This window comes from Phragmites australis, chromosome 22, assembly GCF_958298935.1.
Source record: "Phragmites australis chromosome 22, lpPhrAust1.1, whole genome shotgun sequence".
Classification (NCBI taxonomy): Eukaryota; Viridiplantae; Streptophyta; class Magnoliopsida; order Poales; family Poaceae; genus Phragmites; species Phragmites australis.
The window spans coordinates 2,740,451-2,755,353 of NC_084942.1; the positions used below are offsets into that span (position 1 = coordinate 2,740,451).

Consider the following 14,903-nt stretch of genomic DNA (forward strand, 5'->3'; position numbering starts at 1 on the left):
CTTGACCACCTTTACACGAAAGTAACGTGAAAGCACTCTTCAGACGGGGAAAAGCTAAATCCGAACTTGGCCAGACAGAATCAGCGAGGGAGGACTTCCTGAAAGCCAAGAAGCACTCCCCAGAAGACAAGGAGATCCTTCGGGAGCTTCGGCTGCTCGCGGAACAGGATAAAACTCTGTACCAAAAGCAAAAGGAGTTATACAAAGGTCTCTTCGGACCAAGGCCTGAAACCAAACCAAAGAAGGCAAACCACCTTTCGTTTTCTCTGGCAGTGGCTCGTGTCCTTGATTAGTTATCTGGTTAGGATGTTCAAACGTAAGAATGAGTAGGATAGTTTACCGGAAAATTATGTAGAATTGGTGCTTGAGATTCTCTTGCAAAGATGGCCACCTTGTACGGTAACGATACGCCAAAAAATTTCTGTCGAACTTGAACTTTGGATTATTATATATTTGTATTCGATGTGGTAGGTACCAAATATTGTTGTCGGAAACTCTTTATATTCAACTAAAAAAAGGAACTCTTTAAATTGATATTTTGTGAGCATCGGAGCTGTTGCCGTGAGAATTGTAAAGACAATCAATAGTAGAGAAAATGAGATCGGTAGGTTCTTTCATTACACACATGTTTGATTTATACAAAATAAAAGAATAAGTTTATATTCTTTTAAGAAGATATCTCTTCTCAATGAGTATATGTTCGGAGACATCTCTCCTAAACAGTTCTTCTAATTGATCGCTAGGATTATTTCATAACAGCAGCCATAGTTCATATATACATAGATTTTTACGAGTGACCGTAGAATTTCAGAATTGTGTTGTGCCGTGAAGGAACAGGAAATGTAACTCCGCAATATATTGCGTATGTACAGACTATCTCGGTTATTTATCTATCTATTAAGTCTCTAATTTATCCTATAATTTTTTCATCTATTTTTATAATAAATTTCAACGTAAATAAATAGTCTTGATAAGCATTACATCCGTATGTCTTAGTGAAAATTTTCCTTCGCGAAGGAACTCCTTGACATTTCGTTCAGCATAAATTCAGTATGCTTTGACGCTTGAACTGAAGTTTTGAGCGAGCATAAATTCTTGCGTGCAAAAAACGAGCACAGCTGGCACATCAACGGCTCCATTATTATTATTTCCTCCCTCCCTTTCCAGCCGCCGACCAACGCACGCACGCTCGCGCCAGCGCCGACGCCCGCCCGATGGACGCCGTTGCGTTCCCTCCGGCCCCCGCGCCCTTCCTCGACGACCACTTCGACTTCGGCGATTTCATCTTCACCTCCGCGCCCCAGGCGCCCCGAGCCCCCGCCGCCTTCGCGGCGTTCGACGATGACTGGGGCGACTTCGTCGCCAGCCCGCTCGGATCCAACCCAGACGCGTCCGCGCCCCCGACGACCAAACCATCCTCCTCTTCCTCATGGGAGAAGCCGCGGGGCCCGCTCCCTCTCTCCATGTTCGGCGCCGATGACGACCAGGAGGATGGGCGGGAGGAGGAAGGACCAGCCGGGCCGCCGCCGACGGCCACGGCGGCGGCGCACCAGCACACCCCTTCCTTCTGTTCCGGTGGATCGCGTCCCGCGGATCTGAAGGACCTCATCGCCGGCCTCTACGGATCTCAGCCGCCCTCGGCCGCCAGCGCCGCGGACGCGGGTACGCAAGAGGAGGCGGTGGATGACGACGGGTTCGGAGATGATGGTTGGGAATTCAAGGCGGCGTCGGCCGCACCTGCCGGCCAGGATGGAGACGGACAAGCGCATGGGGATGAAATTGGACAAAATGAGGTGAGCGTGTAACAGGCGGACAAGCACAACTTGTGTGTGCATTATTATGTTGATGTGCATCAGCTTAAGCACTTGAAATCGTTCTTTTTAATCCATTTTCTACCATTTCCATTTCCAGGAAATCAATGAGAAACTACAAGATTTGTCACTTCCCAAAGGTTTTTGCACAGAACATCATCCTTCAAGGGATGTATGTATCACTGAACTGCTTAACAGTATCAAAGTGGAACATCGGAAGGATTTTGAGCAAGAATATCATTTAGCAGAAAAGGTAACACTGGTACGCATCATCGTCTATGTTACGTAATTTTCTGCTCATTATCAGTATGTCGTAATAGGAACTTTCCCTACTGTTGGCAATACAAAAATCTCACATGGCATTTTTCCTTTGTTGTTTCGTTAAATTGCTAAATCATGCAGTTTTAATTTTTATATTCTCGATATACTCAAGACCAATATAGTTGTTATCTCTCTGGATCATCCATTTTTCTCTGCTCAGTTCGTCAACAAGTGTTGAATCTTGATTTTATCCTGATGTCACTTTTGACTTTTATCGTCAACAATCCCTTCTTGTAAAGTGCTTCTTGAGAATTTTCTCGAGAATGATTATTAATTGTTTACGGTATGCAATATTGCTAGAATCATAACTTATACATAAGTCTCCTTGTACGATTATTATTTTTATTTGTTATTCTTACTAGTACATTTATTATTATTGTAGTTTTTTCATCTTTTTAATAGGATCTTATGTGTTTCATCTCTAGCCTATTCTAACTTGCTTGCGGCGAAAGTTTTGTCGATGTTGTCGTTGTCGTTGTTGTATGCAATATGAGCAGTCAATCTTGCAATTCACCTTCTGCGTCTTGTTCACATGATTGATGGACTCATGATATGGTTTCGAGCGGGGAAAACAAACAATATATTGACTGAACGTCAACTGTCTGATACTTAACTACAGGCAATGGACGACACGAGCGTGGCAGTTGAACTTTACAAGCACAGTGTGTCCACCCCACGTACCTTGGAACTAGCATCCAAAGAGGAGCAGTGTGATTATGTCAGTGCATGGTACAATATGCTTCTGTTCTGTGCTCAAGAGTTGCAGCATGGTGCAGCAGTTTGGCAACAATCTTGTCATGCAAATGTCTACGACCAAGTGATTTCTGAAGGTACAGATACTTTGAACAATGAGCATAGCTTTGACATTTTTTTTTGGATGATCATCTTCGTAGATGGAAAGTCAACCATAAACTGTCAATTATGTCGGTTTTACAGGTGGTCATTGTTTTATTGCTCTTGGGGAGATATATAGAGTTGCACAGATTTTATATTTCTCCTTGCAGTGTTTCAAGCCTTGGGTTCTTGCAAATCCTGGAATGTTGAGTAAATTGTTGGCTTGTTTGGAGAGCTGCAGTAATGCCTGGACTAGTTGTTTACAAACAGCTCTTAAAATGGTTGTTGACAGCGCTCACTTAGATGCATCTGTTGCTAAAGCTCTTATGGAGTCCATCAAGAATATTAATGAACTTGAGGTGTCCAATCTACAAAATTCTCTTCCCACTGACGAGATAACATGTAGACTAACCCTCCTGCCAGCTAGTCTTGTACCAGGTAAGGCTTATGCTGAGGTTACACTCTTCCCGAAAAGAATTCTTTCAGCTATTAGATGTTCCTTTCTAGAGATTAACTATTACTCTCGTCACTGTCATGTAGGAATGAAGGTGACCATGTGGAATGGTGATCACTATTTTGTTAAAGTTGCAAATTTGTGGGCAAATCGGATATCTTCCGATCCTCCCCAGCTGTCACAAACTCCCGTCTCTTCGACGAACAATGCAGCAACACTTGCCCATCATGTTGAATAACCTATCAAACTTGTGACACTCTTCTGAAGGAAGGAAGCATCAGAAGCTTTGAGTAAAACCTGTTCATCAAGTTGTCCTGGGCACATTATAGAGAAACTGAGAAATCATCGTGCCGACCGACCATGGGGCTTCTTTTGCCTTTTGGAGGATCGATTCACTGTTCCATTACTGGTCATTCTTTTGTACAAGTTGTAGTTTACAACATTCTTTCCGTAGTGACTGAAAATGGCACTAGTATAGCGAGTGTAAAAGGGCCGAGTTTCGGATATGTCGTGTATATCCTTGTACCAAGACTGGAGTGGAGTGTGATGTAGGATTATTCCAGCAGTCCATGTAGATCTTGTTGTTTCCAGGTCTAGGCCGTGGATCAGGTGCCGTGAGAGAGGCATGCTTGTCTCAAATCGAGGCGACGGATCTGGATCGCTTCTACGCACATGGAATATGTACGTCCCCCCGGTCACCATCTACCATCCGAATCCAAGGAAACTACGGCCATAGTTTGTTTTGCTCGTCGGAGCAGTGGCGGACGCAAACCCGGTGAGTAGCAGAGCTCTCTTCTTCCTCTACCCCAGTTTCCTCTTCTTTTTTTTCTCTTTTCCTCCTCTCTCTCTCTCTCTCTCTCTAATCTTCAATAAAGTTTCAACCAGTAGAGGGTGGTGGGAGCCCCCCTTAGATCCGCTCCTGCGTCAGAGGTAGCAAGTAGTGCTCTTGCGGCATCCATCTACAATGATGTAATATATCCTGATTAATTTTTTATATGCCATGGAACCTTAATTGAATAAATCTTGTGAACAACAACTTTGTTTGTAATGTTTCAATACGTATATAACTCTCCTTTAGACATAGACAATCACGTGAACAAAAAAAAGGCTACATATGCACGCTCAGGAAAAAGCAAATTAAAGCATGAAAAATACCGAAAACTAAACCACTGTGATCGATTGCACAGATTTTATATTTTTCCATGCAGTGTTTTCACCATTCTTTCCATAGTGCCTGATAATGGCACTAGCATAGCAGGCCTGGTAGGATATGTCGAGCTTTGCTAAAGTAGGTATTTCTCAGCTATGCATCGTGGTTCTGGATCAGTTCGATTGAGTTGCAATATCACAACTCGATCCTGTCAGTCGTTAATAGAAGCTCAGCTCAACGTTGGCCACTATCTGTCACATAGAAGAACAGATGCTGCACCTGATTATTTGGTACTATTACTATATGATCTGATAATGTAAATAGAGGATGGTAAAAGGATCCTGATATCGATAACCTTACTTGCATTTTAACTGATCAGAAACAGACATGACGACCAGCAAAAAACGAACAGATCTATTGATGTGAGCAATATCTATGTATATGTTTGATGTATCTTAAGCAAATTTTGATTCACATATGTAAGCAATATCTATGTAAGCAGATACATGCATGCACGTAGTAATAAACCGTGCTTATTACCTCACGCAACACGCTTAGAAGATCTGCCATATAGCAGCATAGGAAATCACTCTTTAGATCCTTTGATGTAAGCAATATCTATATATATTTGATATCATCTTAGACAAATTTTGATTCCGTTGCAATACACAGACTAAAAGAAAGGTCAAGAATAGCAGGGGACAAGGGCACAGTACAATTTCATTATTCCATCTGCCCGTTTAAGTGGTACACTGCAGTAAAATCTGACCAAACTTCCAAACTGCATCGTGGTAGTTTCAAATTTGAAAGAAAATGCTATTATGATCATATCATAGAAAAAATTGCTCATTTTGCAAGCTATAGGATTAATTATACATAGCCAACGAGTTTCAGCCCAGTCAAAAATATAGCAAAACATGCCATAGTATCAGACAAGCATAGGCTACTTGTCTAATCGTCCAGCTCAATGATCTTCACAATCGAGGAATCTCCCACTTTCTGGCAAACAACGACGCGATCATGGGACTTGATCGCACCGGAAGCTTTGCCGTGGTCAAGAGCAACCTTCAAAACTGTCTCATTTGTCGCGCTGGTAGATTCAGCCTGAAAGTGAACTCAGATCAGTACAAGTTCACCAGACAATCGGAGTAACATTCATTAGTTAGGTCAAAGCAATCGAGCAACTCTCACAACGCAAATACCCAAACCATTCAGAATGAACAAATATCTGCTCAAGAATCGGGACACAATCAGTAACTAAGCTGCCAATCACAAGCTAAAGGATAACCACTTCAATCCCACAATAAACTGCATTATTGCGCATATAGTATATAGGCTCAATAAACCAGCCAGCCAACAAAGTTTGAAAATATGCTTTGGTTAACCATGTTTATGAGACCTTGCAAACTGTTCAGAACTGATTTGCATTCTAGTGCTCTTGCATCCGAACCATTTACCATATAGATTTAAACCTGATGGAAGCGGGAAAATTAGAATCTGGTATTAATATAGGTGGATACCTGTAGAATGCTAGTAGCCTCATACTACATTCTGAAAAAAAATCATTTTTTTCTAAGACATCTTATGACAATAGAACTGAAACAATGCTACTACTCCTCTCCTTGAAGAATGCAAGGATGTTGATCTCCCATATGGGCTACGCACCAGAAAGATGTACTCGCCAATGATAGGGTTTCATGTGTGAAAAATCTACCCAGTATGTGAGCATACATATATTTTTAACTCCTGAACTAACAACAGGAAATGTTAACATACCGGATGTCGTGGATCAGCAAGCATAGGAAAGAGGCCTCTAACTATGAGTGATTGTCTTGCCTGCAATACGATACAACAAATATGAGTTACAAATACAATAGTACCAAATATCAGCACATGGCACATGCCAAGGCTCTTCCCTGCTGTTTTCAATTGAAAAACAATGCAAATAAAGAGAAGTGTCCAGTAGGTAAGGAAGACGCCACATATGCTGTATTGAGCAAAAATCCACTAGAATCGCATATGAACTAAGTACCAAGGGAAATAAAGGACCAATATCTATTAGAACAATTTCTAGAAAAGGGGAAGCTCGAAATGTTAATGGCCAAGTACACAGACTTTTCCTAGTATCCCATGTTCCCATGACACATACTGATATACTGCTACTCTGTTTTGAGTTGCACAATGTTATAACTTGTATGGCTAAATGCTAGATGCAAATAAGTAGAACTTCATAAGCCCATTAATGCCTTTTCCAAATAGATGACTAGCATGCTAATGTGAGATATAACCCAATGCGCAACTAGAAAACATGCACTGACAAAGATCAAGAAAGATCACAAATGTAGAAGAAAAAGGTTGTTCACATACCTCGAATGCACCAGTGAAACTCCACCTCAGTTGGTTTGTTTTTAGACGAGGAATAACAACAGATAGAACAGGCATGCTGGGCCTGTACTTGGAGATTAGCCTGCATATTATACAAATAATACATGAGACTAATTTCCAGTGTTCCACCAAACTATGATCCTATAAAAGTACAGCTACCTTGCAGCCCTTCCAGAAGACGTAAAGCAAATGATGACAGAAGCCTTAACTTTGATAGCAGCTCGTACCTAGAAAATAGGTATGAACTATTTCAGACCAAGAAATACATGTTTATTGAAGACTTTGTGATACTACATAGATGAAAGAAAGAAAATATTTTCCATGTGAACAGTAAACAAAGGCTAGAAACTCGTACTGCTGAGGAAGCAATAGACTCCAAATGGGTCATGGGCTCTCCCACATATTTCACAGTTCGCTTGTAGTATAAATCTTGGTTAAAGACCTTCTCAGCCTGCACAACAATTGACAAACACAAGCCACTAAATCAATGGTGCTAACAAGAAAGATGCAGAGTGAAAATGCAGGCAGCAAATTCCCAGTGAAATAAATATACAGATCTTCATCAAGAAATCACAGAACTAGAAAGAAACTTCACCTCAGCACAAATTCTGCCCACTGTTGAAATAGTCTCAACTGGATATAAACCACGGAGAGTCTCGGCACCAAGGAGAATGGCATCACTACCTAAAAGAAAAAGGAATTGAGATTCATGATTGAACTTAATATAATAGTCTTATTAGAGTGCACTAAGAAGCAGCTATATTGCCAAGGCTACTAAAGCCCAAGCCTACAGAAGATCTTTAAAAAGTAATCCATAGCATCAACAACTTACCATCAAGTACCGCGTTTGCAACATCAGTTGCCTCTGCACGAGTAGGCCTGAGGTTGTCAGTCATACTGTCCACCACACGAGTAATAACAGCAGGCTTTCCAGCCATATTGCACTTGTGCAGAGCAGACTTTTGAAATAGAAAGACCTGCAATACGGAGAGGTAAGGATCAAATACCAAATAAACTAGTCCAAAAGCAGGGGCAATTATCTCACCTTAAAATGGAAACAAATCAATTAAGGATAAAATGTTTCAGGCTCTGTCACTATTAAGTTTATGTATAATGTCTATCTTCCCTTAACAGCTTAAAATTTTGGCTGAAGTGGTGGGTGCATGAAACTGAATTTGGCATGAGTCAAAGGTCTTTGAGTTCAAGATCTGGCTGATGCAATTTTAAGGAAAAAACATTGTGACCCTGAATTTGGCATCAGAGTCGAAGGTCTTGAGTTCAAGATTTGGCTGATGCAATTTTAAGAAAAAATCATTGTGACCCACTCAAGTCCATTGTCTACATCGTAGGCCTGGCGGAGCCCAAATACGAGGGGTAGTATTGACCTATACTGTCACACCTTGCCTCTAAGGCTTAAGCTTTTAGATGAATAGGTTGGTGCATGAAACTCAAAACCAAGCTTCATAAAAAAAAAAGAAGTCAAAATTAAGTGAGGCCTCCTGAACTTCTAGAAAACTAGTCAAGATAGCCAACCTTTTCAGGTGGAAGATCAATTCCCAAGTATCCTCTTGACAAAATGATCCCGTCTGCTTCTTCCAGTATTTCATCAAAATGGTTCAGGCCCTGCAAAGCAGTAGAATGTGGATAGGTGGTATAAAACAAATTAAATTGGCTAATAATGTGAAAGAAGTATCTTGAAAATTACCTCAACATTCTCAATCTTGGCAAAAATCTGAGTTTGGCTAAGACCTAATGTTGAGAGGAACTCCCGTGCCTGTATTGAAGGGAAAATACTAGCACTGTTGAAACATTTTTCTCAATTATGAAATGCAAACAAACAGGAGATATTATATTTAATATAGTAAAGGTAATGCAATCTTTTCAATAAATATAACAACTGTGGAGCAACAGAAACATAAATGGTACTTCAAAAAACATCTAAAGAGGAATTATGAAATAACTTATAATGAATCCATAATATAGAGTTGCTTACCTGCCGCACATCTTCTGCAAGCCTTGTGTAAGATAAAGAGAGGAAGTCGATTTTGTTTGGAGCGCCCCATTTTCTGATAACCTGAAAACAGTGTATGCAGGTAAGTCTTGGGGCGGCTAGAGGAGAGGAGAGGACAGGGCTGCAACTAAACAAAAAAATTAGCTTCTGACCCAAAATTTTCAATTTTCCTAATGTTAAATGTGAAGTTCTGGAAGAAAGGGAAAGATAACAAAGCGACAATTACACAAAAAGAAATATTTCGGAGGAGTTTCATACATCCTTGTCCTCATCAGATAGTGTGGGTAAGTCAATATGTATCTGAGAGCAATGCAACGTGAACAGTGACCCAGCAAGGGTAGCTGTGTTCTTGATCACACAAATCACATTGTCTCCTTTAATTTCAGAAACCTATAGCAGGCAGATAAGAGTTTTGGCGTCAGAAAATGCAGACATTAGAGCAAATTCTACTAGCAGGCATACGACATATAAAAAATGCCTCACAAAAAGAAAAGAAATGCAGAACGCAGCATTCCAAAGACTGTTTTACCTCCAACCAAACTGAAGTAGTCTCGCTACCAGTGAACAAGTATTGCCCAACAAATATTGTGGCACCAGGTTTCACCACCTGCAAGGAACAAAGGGGATCTTTTTCAACTCTATGTGGAAACATATGACTAAATATTGAACACTACAGTGACATAACGCAAAGATAAAAAATCTATTGTAGCTAGCCGGGGAGTGATCTACTTGCAGTTGCATCTGCTCACATTCAAGTAAATATAACGTATGATATTAAGAACTGAGAAAAGAATTCAGCAAAACTCTAGCAGCGTTACTTAGTCATAACGCAAGACGTACAAACCAGTCGTACGTGGAGCACTCCTGAGAAAAATAACATCAAAGTTGTTACCTTGGCGAGTCCAGAGAAGTTAATGGGCAGCAAGTTGGAGGAGGCTTCTTGCCCCTGATGAGGCGTCAGAACAACAGTCCCATTCTCTTCAAGGGAGATTGGGGTTTCCCTCTTGTTCACCACCTGCAACTCTGGGCCAACGGTATCAAGCATGACCTGGCCAAGGAGGACCAAGCTGTCAGCTGATCGCACAACAAGAATCACATCGGTAGCATACTAGCATTAGATTCGTTCACAGTTATGCCACCAACTAGTTAACAATGATTGAATGATGCAATCTAGAGAGAATCACTTACGGCGCATAGCTTCTTGGTGGACTTGATGGCGAGCTTGAGGTTCTCGAGTGTCTCCTGGTGGTACGCGGCGTCCCCCCACGAGAAATCGAACCGCGCAACTGCGATCGAGCCACAATTACAACAGAAACGAAAAAAATCGGTTCCAGTCCTAAAAGCAAGGCGAGGCTGAGATGCCATTGAGACAGTGGTGCTTACCGGACATGCCGGCCTTGAGGCAGGCGGAGATGGTGTCGACGGAGCGCGACTTGGGCCCCAGCGTGCCGACGATCTTGGTCATCGCCGGGAAAAAGCTCTGTTTTTTCCCCACAGGATCCACCACGAAATTAAGCTAGGGTTCGTCGATCCCGCCCGAATTGACAACAAACCTGAACAAGGCGGAAGAAGCAGAGGAGGAAAGGGTTCTCACAGTCTTGGAGGGCTCGAGGATGGAGGCCATACGGATGGGCTCCTCGAGCAGGAGATTCGTCGAATGCATCCTGCCTCGCTGCGCTCCGGATCAGGTTGGGAAAGGTGCGAGCAGCGGCGGTGGCGGCGGCGGCGGTGGAAGCGAACAGCGAGAGCTCTCTCTCTCTCTCTCTCTCTCTTAATTACGATGCGATGATCGTTGCAAATCTCTTGTGTTTATAGGTCGGCTGGTGGCGTGGTATTTGCCGCCGCGGCCGGTTTGAGGTTTTCCAAATTCCAATGGGTCGTGGTTGGAAACGGTGGACGGTGACACGCCAATGGGTTTTGACGGCGGCCGCGGCGGCCACCGGCTTCGGCGGCGCCTGCTACATCGTGTTTGCTGGGTTGGCCCGAACCCAGCGATCCGACCCAAGAATTTGTTGCTGCTGTATTTGGGAGTCCGGCCATTTAGGCTTTTGCTATGTTTGGAGGGTTTTAAATCTTAAATTTATAGATTAAGATAAAATAATATAATTTTTAGGAACTGAAATCTTGGTGCTGCAGCCTCCAAAGAAAGCCGGATTCTTGCTTTTAAAAAAAAAAAACAAGTAGGGTAAGTTTTTATTTTTAAATTAAAATATAAATAAAATGGTTTAATCAAATATCTTTAATATATCTATAGCTTTAGCTCTATAAAACAGACCTATTGTTTAACACATTTCGTCGTCGTCGTCTTCTTCTGTTCCAAGTTGGACTTCTGTGCACTTCGAATCGTCACTTTTTCTTCGGATCCTGCTGTCATGGACCATGGTTGGGCACTGTCTTGTTCTTTCTTCTAGAACATTTGTTCACAAACAAGTACCCAATCAAATAGACGGATTGCACTTTTCGTCATTCTAGCGTGGAAGTTCCCATTCTGCAGTTCAGACTCTTCTGTTCCCGTGTTAGATCAGAAGTATAGCACGCAGAAACGTGTTTCAGACAAGGATTACAGGAACCCTGCTCTATGTGCCTTAACGCTACTGTACCAAAACTTTACTACCCATGTATATCCTATCAACTGTTTATTTGTGTTGAAATTTATACTAAAGTGATGAGTAAACAATTATGAAGTAAATAAGAAAATTAATAAATAGATAGATATTATATATTTAAAATAGATAGATGAGATCCACTACTACTATGAACCATTCTCGTTCTACCTTCGGAAGTTCACTTACCCATCTCCAGCTTTTTTCCCCTGATATTCTGAATTTCTGACTTATAAATTCATGGAGCAATACAATTGTTATTCGTCCACCAAAATTATAAGCTAAACGTCACCCTCAGGAATGAGCTATCCACGCGTCACGATTCCAATTGCTCCACGAGTACATTTGTGCGATGATGCAATCAATCAGCCTGTCCAAAATTTGTGCTAGTAGCTTCTGATGGTAGATAAACCTTATCCTCGTAAATATTAGAAAAACTTAATCATGGAAGAGGACGTCCTCTAACTTTGTCCTAACAGAGTATCAATTTTTAGAGATATTTATACGATCTACGAGAACCTAGATTCGATTCTAGATGGACAACCTCTTAATTAGAGACTCTACCAACCGAACTATTGTTCGGTTTACTCGTCATAAGTACTAGCACAATTTTGTATCTCAAGGGGAAAAAAGAAGAAAAAGGTTGACAAGCACATGTATAATTACAACCCTACCTCAAACGATCGAAAATGGGCCCACTGTCCCGGAGCGATCTCTGCCTCTGAAGATGTATCGAAGCCTTCTCCACTCGGATGTACGTCAGATAGCCTTCGTCCCTCGAGCGAAAGTCAGCTCGTATCTTCGCCCGCCGCGATCGCTCAGGACCGCGGGCATGGACTTCGCCTGTCGGTCGAAGATCGCCCTCGTCTTCGCCGGTACGGGAGATCGAAGATGCGGGCGCGCCTACACCATTCGACCGACGGCGCTTCATGATCTTCGTCGCATGCAGATGAAGTCCCTGAAACAAAGCTGCAATGGCAGGCATGCAATATTTCTAGTAGACTTCGTGGTACCCTCCGAAGAGGGGGGCGGGAGATCATCCCTAACAGTAGCCCCCTACTGGTAAGGTTTATCTTCGATAGGTCGAACCTGTAGTCTGCAAGATGTCTCAACGCCGTCCCCTTCGGCCTGTCGAAGTCTAATGGAGCAAATGCATGTCGTTGAAAATTATTATTATTATTGTGTATTTTTTTTTATTTTTTGTCATACGTTACCAGACAGCTCCTTGGTAACTGCCAAAAGGTTCCTTAGTAACTGCATACATTTAATGCTCTTGATGTACACCGAAGCATAGTTTTTCCCGTCGGTTCAATTTTCGACGCGGGCAGTTGTAACCGTCATCGCACTACACTATAAATATCACGCCGCTGTCAATATTTTTTACCACGCCTTTGCTGAAGCCGTTGCTCTCATACGAAGCCTCCTGAGTTTTTTCGAGCCTCTCGGAGGAAGCCCCGGTTTTTAGCACTTCGCGTAGTTTACTGTTCGAGTCACCCTCTTTGGGCCAAATGGCGCCGAAGGTCCGATCTTCTCACCCGAAGACGTACTGGATTGGGCAGTTCAAGGTGGATAGCGAAGTGCTAGCCAGCCTTGTGAAGGAAGGGTTGATTAGTGATGTTTCGAAGGTTCGGCTTCCCGGTCGACAGGAGACGCCGGAGCCTGCCAATGACGAAGCGGTTGTGTTTGTCCATTACTTCCGAGCGGGTCTTCTCCTACCATGCGATGACATGGTCATTAAAGTACCGAAGTTATTCGAAGTCTATCTCCACCAGCTGACGCCCAACTCAATAGTGAGGATGAAGCTCTTTGCCTCGGCCGCTCGGTCGGAAGGAGTGAAGGCATCCGCTAGGGCCTTCGCTGCCGCACACCGGCTTCATCATCAACCCAAACCGGTTTTTGCCTGTAGAGTTCAGAGCGAGGCTCACTACGGCTGCTTGAATTTCGGGTACCGTGCTGGGCTAACTACGCCTGTCGTCGTGTACAAGAATAAATGGCCCAGTGACTGGACTCAATGGTGGTTCTACCACAAGGTGGACGCCGAAGAATTTCTCGTATCGAAATGCGAAGAGGTTAAGGGAAATCGCGCACCAGACGTGCGATTGAAAGCGTCGCAACAGACAGCCCTCGAGGCCTTTGCTAGGTGCGCGAAATATCTGTCTACTCACGACCTGGTGGAGGAGTTCATAGCTGCTGGGGTTTGGCCCCTCAGCCGGTATTGGGCTATCCCGGAATTTGGGGAAAAAGGGCCCGAGGGGCTCTACCGGCCCCACCCTCCTGTGCACGGCTTCACGGGTACTCGTTTGCCTGTAAAACATTCATATATATTTTATGTCTTCGGCCTTATTTGCTTACTGGTTTTGATATTTTCCAGATTTGTTGGTGGCCGAAGTGGAGGCCAGAGTTGTGATGCTTGTCGGCAAGTTAACACCGGGCGAAGCACAGTTGTGCGCTGAACAAGGCCTCATTCGAACACTCAATCGAGTCTTTGAATACCGAGGCCTTTCTTATCTTGAAAGGCCGAAGGTCTCCACCGTGCTGCAGGGTGGTAGGGAAAGGTCTCCGACAGCAGATGCAGGCGAAGAGGCTACTTGTGGTCCTTCAACGAAAAGAAAACATCCTGAGCGATCGCCAAAGGGAGGTCGGATGAAGAAGGCCCTTGCCCTCCGGAAGAGGCCACGCGAAGCTGCCCCCGAAGGTTCCCATGCAGAAACGTCTCTGGAGGGTTCCGCCGCGTTGCGTGATGTGCCTAGGCGGGAAACTCCCCAAGGCACCCAGGAGGGCCGAGCTTCAAAGTCATTGTTCTGTTCGTGTGTGGACCTTCCAACGCTAATCCTGAGTGATGACGAGGAGATGACAGAGATGGGAACAGTCCTTGAGGCTACCACTCGGGAAACCGAAGTTGAGGGAAACGATAATGTTGAAGTGGTAGCATATTCTTCGGCCTCTTCGCCCTCGAGTTCCTCTTCCGGGACTGAGGCGTCGACCCCGAGCGTGCCTCGCCGCAGCGGAAAGGGATTGATGGGCCTTGGCGGGCTGCTTGACGCGAAGGCCATAGCGCCTAAGGCGTTCAAGCCTTCCTCTTTCAAACCAAGCGCCGGGGAGGTTGATGACGCGAAGAAGATTTTCAGCACCTTCGTCCTCCCCGATCTTGAAATCCCGCTCGGCCAGAAACCCGCCAACGAGCTTCTCGACGCTTCCGACGTGGCGATTGCGAAGGTATACCGGCATTTTCTGAAATTATTGTACTTAGTATTTTGCTCACATGTGTGCGACATTCCAGGCTCTGCTTTTATCGTAGGCTCAGCGCAAGCAAGCGGAGAAATCTGAAGCCCGT

General features: G+C 43.6%; 2 protein-coding genes across 3 annotated transcripts; one reads left to right on the top strand and one right to left on the bottom strand.

Annotated features, from left to right (window-relative positions):
- The first annotated feature begins 1,111 nt into the window (after positions 1-1,111).
- Positions 1,112-4,010, top strand: LOC133904687 (uncharacterized). 2 transcript variants are annotated; one of them, XM_062346167.1, is made up of 5 exons: positions 1,112-1,793; positions 1,912-2,073; positions 2,752-2,962; positions 3,069-3,404; positions 3,507-4,010. In XM_062346167.1, the coding sequence occupies exons 1-5, from the start codon at positions 1,215-1,217 to the stop codon at positions 3,656-3,658; spliced, it is 1,440 nt and encodes a 479-aa protein (XP_062202151.1). In that variant the 5' UTR covers positions 1,112-1,214; the 3' UTR covers positions 3,659-4,010. The 2 variants fall into 2 exon arrangements, with proteins under 2 accessions (XP_062202151.1, XP_062202152.1); XM_062346168.1 differs by having other exon boundaries at positions 1,912-2,064.
- Positions 4,011-5,262: 1,252 nt separating this feature from the next.
- On the bottom strand, positions 5,263-10,899 carry LOC133904686 (pyruvate kinase 1, cytosolic-like). Its single transcript, XM_062346166.1, has 16 exons — positions 10,561-10,899; positions 10,350-10,446; positions 10,155-10,252; positions 9,859-10,014; positions 9,496-9,573; positions 9,225-9,356; positions 8,949-9,029; positions 8,661-8,729; positions 8,489-8,578; positions 7,788-7,932; positions 7,551-7,639; positions 7,311-7,406; positions 7,115-7,182; positions 6,938-7,037; positions 6,347-6,406; positions 5,263-5,674 (listed from the first exon to the last, which is right to left on the bottom strand). Exons 1-16 carry the CDS (start codon positions 10,627-10,629, stop codon positions 5,522-5,524), a joined length of 1,581 nt encoding a protein of 526 aa, XP_062202150.1. The 5' UTR covers positions 10,630-10,899; the 3' UTR covers positions 5,263-5,521.
- Positions 10,900-14,903: the final 4,004 nt, after the last annotated feature.